Genomic DNA, 21762 nt, shown 5'->3' with positions numbered 1-21762 from the left:
TCCTCAAGATAAAAGGTTCAGGTCTCTCACGCCCTTTTTCTGCCATCGTGGTGTGTGCGGTCATTAGGGAGGCCAAGGCAGGACTAAATTTGATGCAGAGAACTGGATGCCATCCGCCATCTATTGGAGGGTGATGAAGTCCATTGTGTGAAAAGAAGCAGGGAGGCTGAAGGCACCTTATACTTTTCTGCCTCGCCCAAGTATGTTTACATATATTAATATTGAGATCCTTAAGAAATTAATATGTTCGTTTTTAGGAAACAGGTCTTTAATCTGAGGAATCAGTATCTTAAAATCACTTCATACCATTGTTTTGCCCTTGCTTTTTGAAGCAGAGACACAGTTATGAGTAGATTACAGGTCTCGTAACAGGCTCTGCTTTGCTTTTTATTACTGCACATAAAGCTGTTCCAAGGAGCTTATCATTTATTACTCAGTGTGACTCACCAAGCTCCCCAACTTAGCCACGTTCATTCTTCACAGCAATATTAACCTAAATCAGACCTGGAAGTTGGGAAACATCTATAAGGGAGGGAGCTACGTAAGCAGTGCTGTGTGTACTTTGCCAGTTGTGAATAGACTATCTTAAATTGCTTAGATTTTGTACCAGTCTAAAGAACCAGAGAGAAATCTGCATAAAATTTGGAAAGGAAAGGGATCTCAGGTTCCACCCCAGAAGCCCAAGTGATCTGTATGCGTGTGCAGGCAGTTAGGAGTATAGGCATTTGTATTTTTCTCATCATCATGGACATCTTTTCTGTGTCACTGGAGAGAGCTACCATTTTTTAAATGTATAGTGTCCCACTGTGTGCCACTGTGCCATAATTCATTGACTGCTCCCTTACTAATAAGATTCAACTTTCATGAACTTTTGTCGTCATTGTTCATCCGACCATGAACAAAGGCAAGTCTAGAATATCACCTTACAGCTCTTTTACAGTGTACAAGGAACACACATTCGTTTTCTAATTCAGTCTTCTCTGCAACCTTTTGAAATGGGATGGGCAACTATAATTAATTGTACAGTACCCAAACTAGATCAGCAAGGCCATCCAGCTAGTAAGGGCTAAAGCTGGGATCTAAACTGTAAATGTTAAGCTCTACATCTAGTGTCCTGGATACAAAAAGACTTCTGCCCCTGGACCTGTGCTTCATATAGGATCAGCAGAAAAGCTACAAGCATTTAAGGACGTATCCCCAAACTCTCCTGATCGAACTTTAATGCCTTCATTTTCAGTAGACAAATTAAGCAATTGCCTCCTAGTAATATTTAAAAAAAGGCAATTCAGGTTGCAATTATCAAGGCTGATAGCAATGTATAAGGATCAGAGCTGGAGGAAGGCCCTTGTGAGGCATCTGTATGGTCCAGTATTTTGGAATGCATTTTTACATTAGGTATATTCAGTCATAAGTGATTGGTTCGTTCATTAATTCACTGCATTAATATGTGAGCTCCACAAATGCAGGAACTGTCTTGTCCACAGCTGTACCCCAAGACCCAGCACAGAGACACCTGCCAGGCATCAAACAAATGCCTGTTCATGAAATAGTTACGCTGTGAAGAAACAGCTTAAAAGGATTATTCAGAGGACAGACCTTAATGTAATAAGTTAGCCTGTGTGTGCAAGGCTCATTTCAAAATACACTGTGACTGTTTTATCACAACCACCCTAGGTCAGGGACAATTTGGCAATATAAGGCAAGCACTTGTGTCCAGTATTACTCCAGGTACAGTGGTGCCAAAGACAAAGGAAGGTCCTGCTGTGGTGCAACCTACATTCTGAGAGGCATAGTTACAGTGATAAGTGCTAAGAGAACAAAAGGATAATGGAATTGAGCGATGGAGGGATGTGCACTTCAGACTGGTCAGGAAGGGCCTCCAGCATGTGACATTTAAGCAGGCGCATGACTAATGAGAGGACAGCCTTGCAAAGGTCTCAGAAGAGCCCAAGCAAAATGAAGATGGTCTAGACCCTGAGATGAGAGTGAGTGAGGAGTTGAAGGGGCCATGGCAGGTCAGTATTGCTGGAGTGAAGGGACTAGGCCAGGATAGGATGACCACACAGGATCCTGAAGGGATCTGTTCTCATTGCATGGGAAACTTTTGCAGAGTTTTTAAGGAAAAAGTACAAAACAACATATGATCTTATTTACGCTTTTAAAAATCACTGCTGTATGAAGATGGAAATAGACAAGAGAAGGGGGCACTTAGGAGAGGGCCTCACAACACTATTCCTGGTCTACAGGATGAGGAGACTGAGCCTTTGAAAGGTAAAGTGACTGAGAATAAAATTTTTAAAAAATAAATTTAAGACAGTTGTTAGCTTTGAGAGTGTTTATGGAATGGGATTGGCATAAAGATGTAGGAAATGTCATTACTATGTTGAGTGGTGCATTAATGAGTATTAGTTTTACTATTGTGCTTCATAATTTTCATATATGCATTCTGTGGATGTTAGGGCTTGCATTATGTCCCTCGAAACTAGCCCCCAGAACCTCAGAATGTGACTGTATTTGGAAACAGGGCCTTTAAAGACGTATTAAGTTAAAATACGATCATTTGTGTGGGTGGGCTCTAATCTGATAGGACATGGGCACAGAGAGGAGACCATGCAAAGACACAGAGAGAAAACAGCCACCTGAGTCAATGAGAGAGACCAGAAGCCAACCCTGCCAATACCTGATCTCAGACTTCTAGCCCCCTGAATTGTAGAAAAATAAATTTCCATTGTTTAAGCCACCCCGTTTGTGGTATTTTGTTACGGCAGTCCTAGCAAACTAGTAAGTACAGGTGTCCAAATATTTCATCATTAAAATTACTTAATTTTTAAAATCCATAAGATAGTAGACTATATGTCACACTGTTAACAATGGTCACTCCTAAACATTTCTTCAAATTTTAAAGATGTTTTCCTTCAGAGCCATCATACCGATATTACATTAGATGCCTAACATCTAATACAAGCCGATTTTCAAACTTCCCCAATTATCCCAAAAATGTCTAAAAAGCTGGTTATTTTATATCCCAGAACCAGAATCCAATCAAGATTTTGTTGTCTTTGAAGTTTTTTGGAACAGAACAGTCACCCCCTAACCTTTTTTTATGAAATCAATTTTTGTTAATCTTTGTGATTTTATCTTCTGTAAAACCAGTTGTCTTAGAGAATGCCTCTCATTCTTGATTTATCTGATTGTTTCCTGCTGTTTCTTTGAGGATGTCTAACTGGTTCCTCCAGCCCCTATGAAGGGGATAGGCCTAAGGGTTTGATTGGATTCAGGTTGAACATTTTTAGCAAAAAAAAACACACCAAAAAAACCATTAAGTGATGCTGAATACTTTACAACTGCAGCACACCAGGAACCTCATAAAAACTTGATTGTCCCAGGGTTAACGATGCTAAGTTGAATAACTGGCTTAAGGTGGGACAGCCAGATTTCTCCATTGCAAAAGTATGTCTTCATTCTGATTGGCAAGTACTCTGAGAGGTGTATTTGGCAACACATCTCACATTTGTCCAGCTGTTTACAATTTATCAAACGTGTTCAAATGCCCCACAGCATCCCTGTAGGGTTTTATTTCTATTTATCAGAAGTGAAAACTGAGTCTTGGAGCTCTTAAATAAATAACTCCCTAAGTCCTAGAGCCAGTAAGTAGCAAAGGCAGGAGGACTATGGCATAAATGGGTTCACTTTCGTTCAGTTAAAAACACACACACACAAACTAATCCCAAATAGCCTACATCTAACTGCAGATTTTCAAAATGTATTCTCTCTTCTTAATTCAATAAATTTCTCCTTTTAAAAACATTTTCTAAAAAGGGTGTTTTCCTTTACTTTCTTGAAACCGGGAAGCACGCTACCAAGGAAAAGCAATTTGTTCTCCAGTGCCTAGCAGCTATTTCTATTGCCTATCTAAACTAGCAAAATGTAACAGGTTCCCCAAAGCTCCATTTTAACAGTCGTTTACATCTAAATGTTAAATGAGTTACTGAATGTTACTTTCACAAATGTGTGAACAAACTCAATTTATCAAAAAAAAAAAAAAAGAAATGTGGTGCGAAGTTAGGCATACACACGTGCGCTTAGGTCTGGAAGAGACACCGGTGGGAAGAGTGGATAACGCCAGGCCCTCCCCACGGCAAGGTGGGCAACGCGTGGGGCAGAATTAGAGCAGGAAATGAGGAGTGCGGTGCGGTGATAAGAAAACTAGGGAAGGGACTTAGGACGATCGTGGACCCGGGAGGGAACTGATGAAGCTATTTCTGGGCTCCTCGCGGATCTGGGCCTCCAGACCCAAGCCGGCTGCTGGAAGAGGGCTCTGGAAGGAGGAGACTCACGCAGGGCCTGGCTGCTGAGAAACTACGGAGAGATTAACTCAGCAAGAGCGACTCCATCACGGCACTTATATCAAAAATGCTTTAGGGAAATTGACATGCTTTTATCTCCCACCAACATCCCCCCAAAGCTAGAAGCAGGCGGGCACGCCCCCAAGCGCACATTCCAGATTTGATTGGCTGTTCCGGCCTGCCCGTCTCCCAGTAGATTTCTTTCATTGGTCAGCAGGTGAGTGGCACTCATACCAAGCAATAAAAAATAAAAGGACGCGACGAGACTCCTCCCCTCTTTCCTCCACCGCTACAGTCAATGGCAGAAGAGATTGGGCCGCTGATACCAATCACCAATCCATAAGGGCGGAAGAGGGACGCTAAGAAGAATGATGCGAGGGGGTGACGTGGCGGTGACGGGAGCATGAACTAAAATGAGTGGCGGAATCACTGGCCAATGGGCGATCAAAGTGGCCGGGCACTCTGGTTTCAGAGTCCTCTCGAAGCGCTGGAGACTTCAGAAAAGCACCAATGAGCTTTACAGAAGTTTGATTGGCCTCGATAAGAACCAATCAACGACGTGGCTGGCGGACGAGTCCCACCAGGGGCTCTCATTGGATTGTGTAGAATGACAGGCCCCAGAAAAACACCAGTGTCCTAGGGGTCTTCCGCAAGTGACACTCGGCGGCACCAATCGACTCGCTCCTTCCCGGCCGGTCCCGCCTCCCCACGGCGGACCGGGCGGGGCGGTGACGCTGCGCGGCGGCGGCTGATGCGCTAGCCGTGTGCGGCGCTCCGACGGCGACGGCGGCTCTCGTAGGCGGTTCCGGTTCTGTGTCTCGGGGCGGTGGCAGCTCATGGCGGCAGCGGAGCTGAGAGGAGTGGTGGGGCCGGGCCCGGCAGCCATTGCAGCTCCGAGCGGCGGCGGCACCGGCCCCCCGGTGGTGGGAGGCGGGGGCGGCCGCGGAGACGCGACGCCAGGCTCCGGGGCCGCACCGGGCACCGTGGCCGCGGCGGCTGCGAGCGGCGCGGGCCCGGGGGCCGGGGGAGTGGCGGCGGCGGGCCCGGCTCCCGCGCCGCCGGCGGGGGGCTCGGGCGGCTCGGGCGCTGGGGGCTCGGGCTCGGCTCGAGAAGGCTGGCTCTTCAAATGGACTAATTATATCAAAGGCTACCAGCGGCGGTGGTTCGTGCTGAGCAACGGGCTCCTGAGCTACTACAGGTAACTGCTTCCGGGGCGCTGTCCCCCCACCGCAGCCCTCAGTCCCCGCACGGCAGCCAAGGTCGCCCCAGGCCCCTTTCGTCACCTGCGCGGGTTGACAGCCCGCGACACGAGCCCACCGTCACGGAGAGTGCACGCCCCGGGACTTACCCCCCTGCCTGGGCCCCCATCCGCGCTGCCACACCTTCCCCCTCGGCCCTTGGCCTTTGCATGTGTGAAGAGCATCCCTTCTTCCATTACGTTTCCACCAGCACATGGGTGCAAAGATTGATTCTGCAAGGAAGGCGCTGTTGTAGGTGCCCAGGGGCACATATGGGAGTGCAAAGCCCAGGCACTGCTTCCAAAGAACTCAGAGTAAACCTCCCAAGGTTTAGCTGTCTGTGCCAGGTCTCCAGATTTCAAGGTTATTAGCAGCCCTTGATGAACCCGCCTTTGCTCCCTCCACGTCCAGGCACAAGGACACCGTGCACAGGGTGGCCTCCATCTAGCCCCCCTCTTCCTTCTCTCTCCAGGACTTGGGTATGCTTTCTCCTGGACAGCTCAGAATGGAGAGGTGCACTCCAGTGCTGCTTTTATTTTTGCTTGCCCCACCGCCTCCCATGGGAATTTTTAGGTCTTCTATCCAGTAGTATTTCTGGGCTGTCTGGTTAGTGTGGTTTCAGTTTATTAAAAGAAGACTCAGTGTCTTTGCTATGAGTACTTCTGTTCAACAGTGTGTGTTTGGAATGTTTAATATATACTTATGGTGACTTACAATCTTGCCATAACATGTTTTTGGCTACTCATGCTCCTATAGATAAGAGGGGTTAAGATACTGGATTTGGGGACAGGACTTAAACACTTTCTGAGGGCCAGACAGTTTGGATAGGTGTTTTGTGTACGGTATTTGTTGACTCCCAACAACCCTGGGAATTAGGAGATATGCCCATCTTCCTGATGAGGAAACCAAGACTTAGCTTGGGCAACCTTCCCAAAGTCTTGAGGAGTCAGGATTTGAAACTAGTTCTGTTCACACCAACATAACCTAAAACCCAGGTTCCTGTTACATGAATCAGATACAGAGATAATTAAGTATCAATAGCAACTAAGTTTAGAGCTCATGGTTTCTATGTTTCTTTTATACAAAATGTATAAAAGTCTCCTTTAAGGGAGACTTTGCTTAGTATGATGACATTTCTAATTGAAATCTTTTTATGAAGATCATCCTATTTAGGACACAAAATGCTGTTGTTAAGAGCAGCTCACTCTGTTTCTTTTCCTCTGCTGTGGTCACTCTGCCACCAGGAGAGTTAGGGTGAACGAATCTCTTCCATTAACTCTATTGTATTGGCTCTTAGAGCATTTTGAGGGGGAACTGAAGGTGGGAGCTGGAGGTTTAGTTGGAGTTAGGAACAGTAGAAAATGCCTTAGTGCATCCTCACTGCTTAAGTGACATTAATTGTGATCAGTTGTGTATATCATTTGCATTATTATATTCAGAATTAATTTTAATTTTAACCTCTTCTAATTACTTATCCAGGACTTTAAGGTTTGATCAAATATCAAAAATTTAGTCTGCTCCTAAGCTTTTTCCCTACTCAAGTTTATGTTTATCTTTTGAACTGACCATCAGCCCTGGCCAGTGTGGCTCAGTTGATTGAGCATTGTCCCGTGAACCAAGGGGTCACTGGTTCGATTCCTGGTCAGGGCACATACCCAGGTTGTGGGTTCAATCCCCGGTTTGGGTGCAACTGTGCGGATGGCAACCAATCGATGTCTCTCTCTCTCTCCCTCTCTCCCTCTCTCTCGCTCTCGCTTCCTCTCTCTCTAAAATCAATAAAAACATATTAAAAAATAAGTAACTAAACTGACCATCATTCTAATGTTCAGTCGATTCGTATCCTTACTTGGCTTGTAAGTCACTATTAACACTGATTCCCTATTTTCAATAGTTGTATATCAACCAAGGGTCTTAATGTACAATCATTTTCCCTCATCCAAGTTCTTATATCCACTTTCCAGGCCAGTTAATTCTTTGGTCAGTACCAGTCTTGATCAATATTGATCTTGATTGGACATTAACTTATATGTTGTTTTCTTTTCGAGTACTTGTAGCCACTTGTGACTTCTCTCTTACAAGAGCTAGTGGTACCTGTCTGACCACAGATAAAACTCCTTCCAAAACATACCAAACCACATGCTGGGAAATATGCCATGGGCCTGCCCTTGCCGTCTAAGATAGTCCCACCCACAAACCAACCAAGCAACAGGACCCAGAGTTACCAAGTCTATGCCCTACCCTCAAAATCACATTGAAGTACTTCGACCAACTATGTCGGTAGTTTATTCTTCCTAAAAGTGTTCTTCCGGTCCCCATGTGCCTAGAATTGCTTAGCTAAGTTGTCATTCTTGCTTTTCATGCCTCCAGAACCTGTTATTTTCTATACATGCTTTTTAAAAAATACTGTTTTCTTTTTAACTGAGATGTACCTCCTAGACCCATCCCCTGATGAGCTGTGCTAACAGGCTTGGCCACACCCCTTCCCTCTTTTTATGTACCCTGTTCTCCCTTATATACCCAGTTACACAGATGGCAGTTACTTAAAACCACATGCAGAATCCCAGCTCTCCCAGACCCATCATGACAGGCCCATGGTATTAGTTTTCCTGGCCAGCCTCTGGAGATGGAGTTACTGTTTCAGCTGGCCTTTTCAGGGAGGAAATTTCTAGCCAGAAATACCACCTAATACTATAGTGCATGAAGAACTTACCTTGCACCCTGCAAATCATTTTTTTCCCGGCTTCTATACTAATCATTTATAACCATTGGTGTATTTGCCCAAACCCAAGAGCCCTGAGGTCAAGCCTGCCTTACTCCCAGGGTCCCTTTGTATTTTTAAAACTGCTACAGATGTTATGATTTGAGAACCTTCTTTAGTTCATGAAGATGAACAGGCAGAAGAGATCCCTGGGAGGTGATTTGTGAAAAGCACCAACACATTGTGAGGAATGTGGTAGAAGGTCCAAGTAGCACCTCTGGAGCAGAAAGCAGGGGTGAGCGCCATCCGCTGTGGGTGTGTAATTCCGTCTGCATTGTTCATAATGTAACCGAAGCTCTGGGTAGGGGGAGGGGAGGGAAGAATAGAAAAAACAGGGATTCACGTTACAGTGTGACAGGTGCAGGGCATAGAAAGTGGCCCAGTCCGTTGAGACCCCCCAGCCGTCCCAGCCTGCTCATTTGTGCATTTGAGGATGCAAACCAGTTTCATGTGACAGACTGAACAATAGCAAGTCTGTCTTGCTAAGCACAGTAAACCAACTTTCTCAAACATACCGAGTCACTTTCTGGGGACAGGCGTATGTCCTTTCTGGCATGCAGAGTTTCTGGATGTGCCAGGTATGTTTGGCCACTTGGTTCCAGCGACAGGGAAGTGGCTCTGCTTTGCACTGTGGCAGTTGGCAAAGGACTTTGACCTCTTGGTCAGGGAAAACCGAGTTCTCAACACGCAGGTCCCTGGGCATAGCCGGCAGGTGGTGGGGAAATGAGCACAGTTTGCACTGTGCACCCAATTGTGCCAGCAGCTTGGTAGCTCACGTAAGTCTCTTGTAGCTTGTTGTCACCAAGCATTGCTGTAAAGTTCAAAAGCTAGTCTATGAATAGAACTGTCAATCAGGAGAGATGGGGGAAAATTTTACACCCAGCCCTGTGAGAACAGATTTGCTGAATCTCTCCTGGCTATTAATAGGATGGCTTAGGAGTTGCCACCAATAGAGGTCAGTGGACCTTAGGAAAGAACTCAGTCCAGAAAGATTAGACCACCTGGTGATTCTTTTATGATTATTTTGTCTCTTCTCCCACAGAAAACTAGTTCTTCCTGTTTCATATCACTTGAGCTGTAGTCAATAGTTAATACTTCAAACATCTACGTGTGCTCTACACTTCTGCAGTACAGTCCTGAGCAGAGTGAGACAGGTCGTGTTTGGGCTGAGTTCCAGTTGGGGGCAGGGATTGTTCAGTATATGTAAACAGAGCTGTTCTTTCTCTCAAGGAATAAGACTGTTTTACGAAATTTTGTTGCACGAGTTTATAAAGCACTATTTTATAATTATAGCTTTCTAAATAAGTAATTCCTCACTGCGAGAGGGCACAAGGGAACTTTTGGGGGTGATGGAAATATTCTGCATTTTGATTTGGAGGTGGTTGCACAGTGATACACATTTGTCAGGACCCACTGAATCGCACACTTAAAATTGCTGAATTTATAGTTTGTTTTATACTTCAGCAAAGCATCTTTTTAAATAGCTAAGGGTGAGAGGACCAGCAGAGCAAAACAATCTGACTCAGAAACAACACTTAGACTTTGAAAGGAAATCCCTACTGACTATTTCTTTAATTTTAGGGACCCATTTGAGGGAAATATTAGAATTTACTCATTCCTAAGACCACTGTATTTTCAAAGGGGTTAGAGTTATGAAGAGAAATGGAATTTGATCAAGGACAGGCCACCCATTAGCTTTCTACTTAGCGTATGTCTGCCTCGTTATTGCAGGTCAAAGGCAGAAATGAGACATACCTGCCGTGGTACCATCAACCTGGCCACAGCCAACATCACTGTGGAGGACTCTTGCAACTTCATCATCTCCAATGGGGGTGCCCAGACCTACCACCTGAAGGCCAGCTCAGAAGTGGAGCGGCAGCGCTGGGTGACGGCCCTGGAACTGGCCAAGGCCAAGGCTGTGAAGATGCTGGCAGAATCGGGTAGGGAGCAAAGAACACTGTGTCTGGGAAACTTTCCATTTGCCCGGCTTACACACAAATCTTATTTTATCCCGATTGTCATTTAATTATCAACTATGGCCTAGATGTCTCGGGCTTCTCCTCACCATGCAGTATTTATCCTGGAGTGGCGGTTTTCAGCCAAGGCCAGTTCTGCCTCACAGGGGACATCCAATGTCTGGAGCCATCTTTTCTCGTCCCAGCTGAGGGGTGGTGGTGCTGCTGGTCTGTCATGAGCAGGGGCCAGGGAGGCCACTGCACCTCCTGTGATGCAGAGGACAGCCACCCAAAACAAGGAGTTATCTGGCCAAATGTCAGTAGTGCTGAGGTTGAGGTTTATGCCCTATGGGCATCAACAGTTGTCCTTTGGCTTTTATTGCCAATTGACTACCTTCAGATTTTGAGAAATAATTATGTTATTGCTAGATCAGTCTTAGAATTATTACAACTCACAATTTGGATATACCCTTAGTTTTTTCTTTTCTCCTGACACCTCCTTACTTAACTATTTGTTAGTGGAGTTGAAACAGTCTCTGTAGACTGTCAAAAGCATTTTATGTGATTTTTTCTATGAAACATCTTCATTTTGCTACCTTAGTTTCTACTGAAAAAGAGCAATCTAATTATGTTTGGATTTTTTGTCAAGGAAGATGGTAGGATTTCCCCCCAAGTGTTGGTAGTTTAAGCGTACTGAGCTTGTTCATTTGGACTGACCAGGATGGTCACCGGCTGACCTTTGTTCATCTGCTGTTTTCTTACCCTCTGTCATTTCTAGTACCGTTCTTATCATCTTTTGAGCAGTGAAGGAAAATTCACTGCTTTGTAAACTTTTTGGTAACAGGTTATGTTTTCACTTTGGCCCTGCCTTTCTGCCTAGCAGATGGGTCAGGTCTTTCCTTATTTCTCTTGTTTTGATTTTAGTGCTGATATTAGCCCCCCCCCCCCCCCCCCAAGGAAGTGACACTGCTGGAAAACCACTTTGCAATTACAAAAGTGTTAGGTGCAGAACTGGTAGCGAGAGGTACAACGTAGCTGTCTGCGTGACTTACCATTAGAGAGTCATGTAACAGAAGATCTTGCATTGCTTTCAGTGCAGTGTGGCTGTAGTGTCAGAAAATACCAAGTTTTTATCTTCTTCTCATCTTCAGAAAAGACAAGTAAATTAATGAGTCTTTTGGTGATGTGGACTTTGTTTACAAAGAGGTAGACTGTGATTCTCAGCCCATTTCATGCAGGGCTCACCAAATGATAGTGGATTTGCAGTAATAATCATCTGGGACTAGATTGGAATTCTCATGCTAGAGTTTAAAGGCTTAATAATTCATACCTAACCCCAAGAGCCATTTAGCTTCTCCATCCTGTCCTCTAGGTTCTGAAACTTGAGTGTGCATCAGAATTACCTGGGCAGCTTGCTTGAAATGCAGGTTGCTGGGCCTTACCTCACACCTGCCAAATCAAAATCTCTGGGGGTGGGGCGAGACTGCACCTGTAAGAAGAACTCCAGGTGTTTGTGATGCAGATGGGCTGTGGACCACACTGTGGAGAAGTTGTCTGGTAATGGCAAACTGTCAGTTGGTCAGAATGCACAGTGGGAGGAGTGTCAGTTTGGTTGTGGGCAGAGTTGGCAGGGTTCAGGCTCTCACTCCTGGGACTGAATCATGTAACTTACCTTTTGCTTCTGCAGATGAGTCAGGAGATGAAGAGTCTGTCTCGCAAACTGACAAGACAGAGCTGCAGAACACCCTCCGGACCCTGACCAGCAAAGTGGAAGACCTGAGCACATGCAACGACCTGATAGCCAAGCACGGCACGGCACTGCAGCGCTCCCTCAGTGAGCTAGAGTCCCTGCGGCTGCCCGCCGAGAGCAACGAAAAGATCAAGCAGGTCAATGAACGGGCCACACTCTTCAGGATCACATCCAATGCCATGATCAATGTAAGTGCAAATGGTGTCTTTTTTGCTTTTGATTCTCTCCCTCTTTCAAAGTGTGATTCTTCCCAGGGAAACTAATTGATAAAGCACAGAACAGTAGGTCCTGCTTTGGTGCTGGGGGCACTGAAGTTACATTGTTTGTTGCATGGAGTAGAACAGGATGCACAGATGGAATGACTTTCCTGCTCTGCTCAAATCATCAGGAGAACACGGCTCCAGCCAGGGAGTTAGTTAGGAGTCCAGATTTCAGCCCTGCTCTGGCACCAGCAGGACATCCGAGGGTGATGTTAATTGTATCTTTTAACCTCTCTGGGTTGCGGTTTTATTTATTGTGAGCTCACTTTATCTGTTGCAACAAAAAGATCTCATGGTTCCTTCCCACTGTCAAGTTCTTTGAGCTTTAGGTTTGAGTCTGGTCCCTTCATTGCTAATGTATTCTGGCCTACAGTGTGGTAAATAGAGTTGGATCAAGTACTAGTGAGGACTTTATAACACTAGTTATTCCCATATTTACTCCTTGGTTTCAGGGGTAGTTTGGGGTGATAAGACAAAACACTCAGCTTTGGGCACTTTTGTTTAAAAAGAAGGGGCCAGTGCTCTGCCTCCTTATGACTTCTGCCTTGGTGGCTGTTGTTGGTTTGTGGTACTTCTGCTGCTTGACTGCAAGACTCTAGGTAAAGCCAAATCCCCAGGGGCATTAATGATGCATTTCAGGTGCTGGGCGCACAGTATGAAATTAATACATGGTTTAAACAATGCTGTTTTTCCTCTGCGGGTGGCTGATTCTCACCTGGCAGGTTGTTTTAGCAGCTCCCACATGAGAACTTTAGAAGACATTTCATAATGCAAGTGAGAAGGGGCCTCTGTGAGAAAGGGCTTATGCAGGTGTTTTTTTTTCTTATTAAATGGGATGAAATTACTTCACTAGGGCCTGATTTTCCCTTGTTGGGGGAGTGATAATAGACATTTGCTTAGAACTAGTGTGATTCTCGTGGCTCGTACAGATCAAAGGTGTGCCCTGTGACCAAGGAGATGGCTAATATTTCTCATTTAAAACCCCTTTGTTACTTCATATCATTTTCTAAGTACAGAGCACTTTCTTCAGAGCTCTGACTCACAAAAGGTAGAAGGGACAGTTATTTTGCCCACCGCAAGAAGGTCCGCTGCCTCCAGGAGTGCTTATCAGTACTGACGCTGCGTTTCCCACGCACTCTTTCTCCAGACAGTGCACTTCTTAGAGACTGCCTGCTTTTCTGGTCCTCCCGTGATCCTTCCTGATAATCCAGGAAAGGAGCAGAAGCCATCCAGGTCAATTAGTCAACAGCGAATAAGTCACAGAAAAGCTGGAGACACGGGTCTCCTGGTCGCAGATGTTGCCTCTTACCCTGTCAGATGAGCACCCTGCTCCATGGCAGCTTTTTGCTACCCTTGATGTGGAGAATCTGCTAAATAAGACACCTCTTCATTGAAAAATTTCTCATAAAACTGAAAGTTTCGTTTGGACTTTACTATTGAAACTATGCTCATCTTTGTTCCTCGGGCAATTCTTCCCTGAGTTGTGAGGGTCCAGAGTTTATGTCAAAGGGGATGACTGCGTGGGCGTCAGAGGAAAGCTGTGTCGTAGCCTGTCCTCCCGGCCTGTACCCTTTCATCACTAGTTATTGCTTAAAAGGCGTTTTTTATACCTGTCTTGTTTCCTTTATGCCTGTTAGGTGATAGGGGCAAGGCCTGTAGTGAAATATGCATGTCAGAGATTACAGTCCTAGCGCATCACGTCTCCAAAGGGGCATATATATCAAAGGAAGAAGACGTTTTACTCAATTTCATAGGATATAGCTTTTCTTACTACCAGCGTGAATCTAACCAGGGGAGTAAATCTGACGCTATTAGCGTATCCATTTGCTAGTTCAGTGAACATCTACCTCGCAGCTTCTGTCTTCTAGGCACTATGCTAGGGGATATAAAACAGATGTGGTATGGTCCCTGCCCTCAGGGAGATTACTCTATGAGGGGACAGAGAAGCTACCAGATCAGTTTGGCCTGTCCTAAGTGCCTGACAGAAATGAGCACCGGCTGCTGTGGCATAGCACATTGGAGGCCTTCCACTCCGACTGGAGGAACTTTGAATTCAGCTAAATTCTGAAAGACCAGAGAGCCCTCCTATGAAAAAAGACAATGTAGAGCTGGGGGCCCTAAAGTCCAGCTGCCTTGGTTAACTGTATAACCTGCTTCTTCCGTGACCTCAGCTCCTTTTCTGTAAGTGATGATGATACTAGTAAACTGCTTACAAGGTTGTTGAAAGGCTTTTATCACATAATTGGTATAAAGTGTTCAGCAAATGCCAAACATATAATTGTCTCTTACTAAGCTTTAGCTGTGATCAACATCATTAAAAGAAAGTGGGGGAGAAGAGTCAATCCAGGTAGAGGTGTGGCATGTGGGGATCCCTCCCTCTCTCCCCAAACCTGTAACTGCTGGTAGTTGACTGTTAGAGGAGCAGGGTAGTAGCTAGAGAGAAGCTGGAAAGGAATTGAGTGTGAGGAGGGGATGGGGTGCAGATCACACTAAATGGGCTTGGTCGTTGGTAGTGCATTAAAAGAGAACAAGGTTGATTTTGGCGCAGGCTTAGTATCATCGCTAACACCTATTGAATGCTTACTGTGAGCCGTATGCTTCTAAACGCTTTACACGTAAAGCAACAACTCTTGAGGTAGTTACTGTTTACAGATGAGGAAGATGAAGCACAAAGAGGTTAAACTACTTGCCCAGAGTTTCATAGCTAGGCAGTGAGATGGAGCTGTGATTAGAGCCCCAACAACCCAACTCCAGTGCATGTGCTCTGTACTACCTCTGAGTATAGAGGGTGGAGAGAAGTGTGCAGATTCCAGAAACATTAAGGAAGAATCGATAGGACTATATAGTCAGATGTGGGGGGGGACTGAAAACTCAGAATCAACTATGCTTCTGGGTTTTCTGGCTTGGGCATGTGGAAGGGCCCTGGAGCTATGGTGCCATGGGGAACACTGAGGGAGAAGCTGAGTCAGAGAGGGAACATGGTGAGTTCAGCTCGGGACCCACAGATTTTGAGATTACTGTGAGCCACTGACTAGGCAACTGGATATTCTGGTCTGAAACTCCATGAGCACAGAGCTGGAATTACTGATTTCATAGTCATTAGCCTAGAGGCAGCAGTCGAAACCATGGGTGTAGAAATTTCATTTACCTTCTAGTTTTTCTAGAACAGGGCATTGACTTTTAAGATTACATTGTTTAATTTTTTTCATTTATTTATTAAGCAAACTTTTATCAGGCTCCTGCTATGTACAAAGCAACTTAGGAGCTGAAGATATGTATACGAATTAACTATAAACTGTGTGTCTTCAAGTTGTGTGTGATCCGTCTGGAGAGACCGCACATCAGTCATGCTGCTGTGGCTGGTGTAGGATAGAGTTGTGCCAAGTGCTGTGGAAATGTACAGCAGAGACTGGCTGCATAGGCCTCTGGGGGGAAGTGTCACGGAAGAATAACATTTGCCATAGATCTGAAACAATGAAGAGGCCTTGACCAAGTAGAGAAAAGGGGTAGGAGAGAACATTCTAGGCAGAGCGAATGGCATCTGCTATGATAGTAGGCAGGCCCAAAAGAAATCTCTCCCTCCAGGAAGAGGTTGAGCAGTTCAGGGTGATTCCACGGGAGGGTGCAGGAGCCCGGCGAGGAAGATACGAGGCAGGTGGGGACCCTGCTGTGAAGGGCCCTTTATGTTCATTTCCAGTGATTAGGATTTGGCCTCAATACCAGCAGGGAGCCATTGATATGATCACATTAGTGTTTTGTTTAGAGAGCCTTCCTTTGATTCCCCAGGTAGGCTTCTAATTTTTATGGTCAGTTGTTTCTCTTAGTGACCAAAATAAAAACAAATTCCATTTCCCTGCATTTGTTCAATTCAGTGCAGATTCTCTGCTCTTAGTGTCTGAATTCCTCAGCTTTAGGCGACTTGGGCTTAGTCAGGAATTTATTGAAAGCTGTCATCCTCTGCTTTTCCTCACCTTTCTTTCAGTGGATAGATTTCTTTCCTTCCGGTGTAGTTCACATAGCTGCCCTCTGTGATGCTGCCACAAATACTTTGTCTAGGTTTACTGCTCACTTGGCATTTGGTTGTTCCTCATGACCAGGAAAATATGAGAGAGCCGTGACAACCGTGCTTTTTTCCCCTCTGGAGTCGACCTTCATTGCCTCATGGAGCTGGCTGTCCCTGACACTGGGGAATGACAGGGAAAGTCTTTCATTGTAATCTGCCTGTTGAAGTTCCCAGGATAAGGTTACTTAATGGGCTCACAGAGCCTAAGGGATGTCACTGACTAGCTGAGTGAATGTTAACCCTAACTCTTTCCCCTACAGGCCTGCAGAGATTTCCTTATGTTAGCTCAGACCCATAGTAAAAAATGGCAGAAATCACTACAGTATGAGCGAGACCAGCGGATCCGGCTAGAAGAGACCTTGGAGCAGCTGGCGAAGCAGCATAATCACCTGGAGCGGGCCTTCCGAGGAGCCACAGTGCTGCCAGCACATGCTCCTGGCAGTGCGGGTCCTGGCAAAGGTAAGATGCTGGGCCTTTGCATAGTTGGTTCTAAGAGGAGCCAGGGCATTTCTGCAATTGGTAGAAGAACTCCGAATTCTCCGGAATCAGTGACTCATGTGAAATGCAGTTGGAACCATGGATTTCTTCTGGCTTTTCCACTGGTTTCTACTATTTGTGGCTATGTTTGTGATTAGCATTTAAAGTTCCCACTGTGCCAGGTTTTCGCCAAAGCGAATGAACAAGGCTATTCCCCTTCCAGATCAATGCTGCTCTGGCAAAGGAGACATGAGTGACGAAGATGATGAGAATGAATTTTTTGATGCTCCTGAGATCATCACCACGCCTGAAAGTTTGGGCCACAAGTGAGTTACCTTTGACTCCCAATAAGAATGAACACGCCTGACCATCAGCAGGTTAGAAATGCTTCAGGGGTGTATCATAATTGTCAATATTTACTGAGATCTAAGCTCTTTCCTTAAGTAAGTGGAAAACTGTTAGCTTTTTTACCTGACCAGGTTGTCCAGAGATGTTTAAATTCATACGTATTTTATTCTGCGTGTCATTGGATCATCCATTGATAAGTTTGTGTAGCATGCTTAGCGTTCTGCTTTGTAAAGACATGGCAGGACCCAACTCTAGTGCCCGTCTTTGTTCTAATTCTCACACATTTCCCATCCATGTAGACGTACTGGCAGCAACATCAGTGGAGCCAGCAGTGACATCAGCCTTGATGAACAGGTAACTCTTATTTGGGAGTTACCTGAAGTGAGGGCCTCGAGGGGTGATTCCCAAGGATTTGCCGGTAAAGCACTAAGAGAAACAGAAAGTACTGATTGGGTTTTTTGTTTGTTTGTTTTAAAATATTTTTTAGCATGGGGGAAGGGAAGGTTATAAATACGAGGCTTTCTGTCCTTTTTGGGAGATTGAATGGCTTTGTTTTGTTCTTAGTACAAGCATCAGCTGGAAGAGACCAAGAAGGAAAAGAGAACTAGAATACCATACAAACCAAACTATAGCCTCAACTTGTGGAGCATCATGAAGAACTGCATCGGAAAGGAACTCTCTAAGATCCCCATGCCGGTGAGGTTCTCACACCAGGCCTCAGTGGGAGGAAGGTGGCCTGGCAGCCCCTCCCACGGCTATAGCAATGTGTGCGTGGCCTTTGTTACCCCTAGAGTTATACACTATCCCTTACAATGATTTGCTTCTGTGTGAGCTGTGGGTCTGCTGTGTTCCCAGATCACCTAGAATCAGATGCGTTTGGTCAGTAGTTTATTTAAGAGCAGGTTCCTATGTTAGCCGTGCAAAGATAATTGTTCCATTTTCAAGAAATGTGCAGTTTAAAGGAGACAGGCATGAAAACAGGTAAAAAGTATTGTTTTCTGTGATAGTGTTGTTTGAAGTACTGTACATACAAAGGTTTCGGGAGCATAGAAGCAAAAACATTCAGTCTAGTCAGGCAGGTGAGGACCTTCATCATGGTAAGATGGTGTTTGGGCTGACCTCCCTGCCTCCAGTCAGACCCTCTTTCGCTCTGTCCACAGTGTTGCCCGAGTGACCTTTTTATTTCATGTCACTCCTGAGCTGAAAACCCTTTACTAGGTCTTTGTGGCTTTGAGAGTAGACCAGATTCCTTGGTGGACTTGCAGCTCCTCCCCGAGGACAGGCTGTGCCCACACGTTCAGTGTTCTGGTCAGTCATTGGGAATTCCCCTCAGGTACTCAGAGGCATCTTGGCTTTCCCTGCAGGGCATTTGCACACACTGCTCTTTCTGCTCAAAATTTTGGCAGCTCCCCACCCACCCTTGCCTTTTTTTTTTTTTTTTTTGCGCTAAATACCCTTTTCTTCAGGAATCAGCACAGTTTCATCCATGCATCTGACCAGGGTGAGATGTTACCTCTCCTGTGCTCTGAGTTCATCGTTTATGTCTGGGCAGTGGGTAGCACTTGCTTATTAATCCCACAAGCGTTTACGTGCTGATGTTATACCAGCATGTTGGTTAGGTATAGCTTCAATATAAAGAAACAAATTCAGAACATACTGGTTTAAACCAGGGGCCTTGGGCCAGATCTGGCTACTGTCTGTGCAGCCTGCAAGCTAACAGTAGTGTGTGTGTGTGTGTGTGTGTGTGTGTGAAATTTATTGGAGTGACATGGGTTAATAAGATTACATAAGTTTCAGTTTTTATATTTTTAAATGGTTGAAAAAATCAAAAGGAAGATATTTCATAACGTGAGAATTATATGAAATTTAGATGTTAGTGCGCATAAAGTTTTATTGGAACACAGTGCCGCTCGTTCGATTGCCTGTTGTGGCTGCTTTCATCCTACAAGAGCAGAGCTGAGTGATTGTGCCAGAGCCCATATGGCCCTCGAAGCCTAAATATTTACTCTCTCTTCTTGTACAGAAAGAGCCTGGCCAAACCCTGCCTTAAACAAATATTAGCTTAATTCATTGTCATGTGCAATTCCAGAAGCAGTGGTTCAGGGCTGGTGCTATGCTCTGCAGTGTTGGACCAGGCTCTTTTCTGTCCTCTTGCTCTGCCACCTGTGGCCCGTTTCCAGGTCCTAAGGGGCTACTCCAGCCAGCAGGGAGGAAAGAAAAGAAGGGCATGCTCCTAGAGGTTGCATAAACACTTGCACTTCAGTCTCTTTGGCCAGAACTTAGTTATGTGGCCACAGTAGCTGGGGAAGAGGCTGGCAATGAAGACTCCTAGTTTTGGTGTTATCACCTAGTTAAAAATTGGGGTTCTACTACTTGTAGAAGGAAGGAGGACTGGATAGTGGAGGGTGGCCACAGGTTCTGCCCACAGCCAGGCACGTGGCCTACGGAATACAGAAAGCATTCTCCTCCCCTCCTGGGGCTTACGGACCAGTGCCCATGGGCTGCGTTCCTCATGCGCAGTCTGTCTGATTGGCTCTGTAACCTTGGTGCTTTACCAGTGCCTGGCACATACATACCATTCAGCAGATGTCAAAGTGGTTAGTTAACTGGGTCTTGGAAAACAAATAGATTGACATGTAAGTGTGTAGGATTTCTGTTAGGAGAATGTGGACCTCCAGAAAAGACCAGGAGTAAGCACCCTGAAGAAACAATAGCTGGTTTGCTGGGGGCCTAAAAAAATGTGCCACTTGCCTGGTGCCTGAGGCAGGCGCCGCAGAAAGGTCACCGGAAAGGTGGGTCTCACAACCTCAGAAACACAGACCTGCTTAGAAACCACTTCTGAGTACAGGTGACCTCCCGTCCTTTTACCATTAGTTCCTTGTTGACTTGGCCGCTCGGAATGTGCAGTCCTGTTCCTGTTTGCCTCCAGGTCTAGTCCTCGCCCTGCCCTGCCCTGTGCTGTGTCACAGGAAAGCTGGTCCCCCTAGGCTGTTGCTTGGCCTTCCATGTTTGCTGGCATCTGGCTGGGCTCCACCAGTACCAGGCACCAGGAGGAGTTTGGAGCAGGGAGGAAGGGAGAAAACCCAGGATCTTACAGGGTCTTAGCTTCTGCCAAATGCTTCTGGCCTCTGGGCCCCAGCTTACCAATGGCTGTGGCTTCCTGCTGTTGCTGACCTCCAGCTTGTCTTTTTGGGCTGCCCAACTCTCCATCAGCTATATAACGAATTTCCTGCTTCCTTCCTCTTTAAATTCACAGATTCATTTGTGTCCCTATTAGGCCTCTAAGTGATAAAATAACTGATATGAAAAGCTTGGCACTTTTAGAGAAACTATGGTTCCAGGAACATTGAGGCGGGGGGCGGGGGAGTCAGAGCTGTGTCTGTGTGAAAAACAGTGATCACTTAAGGATGGTTCTAGTCGCAGGCAATGCTCAGATGTCTTTTAGCCACCAGGAGAGGACACAGCCCATCCCCAGTTCTCAGAATGTCTGGAAATATTACTTAACGTCACCTGAAATTCTGCCAGTGAGAAATTTTGTTGGCATAGTTATAAGTGCCCTCTGTAAAAAACAAAACATAACACCCTGAAGATTCAAGTTCTGTCCATCTGTTGCCCCTCTCGGTGTGCACGCTTCTCGTCACGGTGCGCTTCTGTTGGGCCAGGAGGGTGGTTTTGGAGAGTGGCACTGTTTGTTGAGGGAGGGAGGTCCTACTTCCCGCTGGAGGGGTCTTCTGAGGTTGGTCCCGTGGCCCTGTCTTCACTGGGAAGTTTTCATAGGGAATGTCGCTCCATTTCTCAAAGAAAAAGCAGACTCTAGTGTACTATTTAGAAATGTACAAATGCATTTAAAAAACATCTAAAAATATTAATAATGGCTGTCGTTAGCTGATGGCATTTCCAGTAAATTTTTTACTTCATATTTTGTTTTTAAAGTTTATTATAGTGAAAATGATAAGATATTTTATCACTGGGATGACAGTAAATATGAGGGGAGTCTGTGGCTCAGAGATCGGCAGGTAGGAAGCTGGACAGAGATGAAAAACAGAAAAAGAGGGGCCGTCAGAAAGAATAGTGGTTTCGCTTGGTTTGTTTCACTGACATACTGCTTTAGGCTAGCTCCATTCACTAGAAAGGAATTTGGTTTTTTCCATCCTCTGTTCCCTGAACTCAGAACTCCAGCTGGTGATATCCAGGCCTATTCAGCTGTGTTGCAGATTAAGTAAGCTTTATGCGCTAGTCTAGAAACCTAAACTCTTCTTTTATAGCATTTTTAAAAATACTAATGTCATCTTCAATTCCAAACAGTCTAGGAAATAACGCTTCTTTAAGGGGGAGACTGGGGAGACAGTGTCTCTTGCGTTCACGTCTCTACACCCAGTGAGCAGCTTAGGATCCGGCACGTGTGAGGGCTCCATAAATGTTTGTGAATGAGGAAGTGAGTGAATGAGCGAGCGGACATCTGTCGTCTCCACAACAGAAGCACACAGATACTTGGTGGTTGAGTGCCCTAAGTTGGCTCTAAGACTTGAGAGGTAGAAACACAGGCCCCTCTTAGCCCCATCAAGAG

At 45.6% G+C, this 21762-nt stretch overlaps 1 protein-coding gene across 1 annotated transcript in view; it reads left to right on the top strand.

Moving 5' to 3' along the window:
- The first annotated feature begins 5119 nt into the window (after positions 1-5119).
- OSBP (oxysterol binding protein) overlaps positions 5120-21762 on the top strand; it is a 30098-nt gene continuing 13455 nt past the window's right edge. Inside the window, exons 1-7 of the mRNA XM_016200507.2 lie at positions 5120-5544; positions 10074-10282; positions 11985-12235; positions 16631-16829; positions 17071-17173; positions 17495-17549; positions 17760-17891. Coding sequence (XP_016055993.2) covers positions 5183-5544; positions 10074-10282; positions 11985-12235; positions 16631-16829; positions 17071-17173; positions 17495-17549; positions 17760-17891 — 1311 coding nt within the window. The 5' untranslated portion in view covers positions 5120-5182. The remainder of the gene's footprint in view (positions 5545-10073; positions 10283-11984; positions 12236-16630; positions 16830-17070; positions 17174-17494; positions 17550-17759; positions 17892-21762) is intronic.

Source organism: Miniopterus natalensis, chromosome 11 (assembly GCF_054644295.1).
Source record: "Miniopterus natalensis isolate mMinNat1 chromosome 11, mMinNat1.hap1, whole genome shotgun sequence".
In the NCBI taxonomy this organism is placed as follows: Eukaryota; Metazoa; Chordata; class Mammalia; order Chiroptera; family Miniopteridae; genus Miniopterus; species Miniopterus natalensis.
The sequence above is the reverse complement of the archived record's forward strand: the minus strand, read 5'-3'. Positions and strand labels throughout refer to the sequence as shown.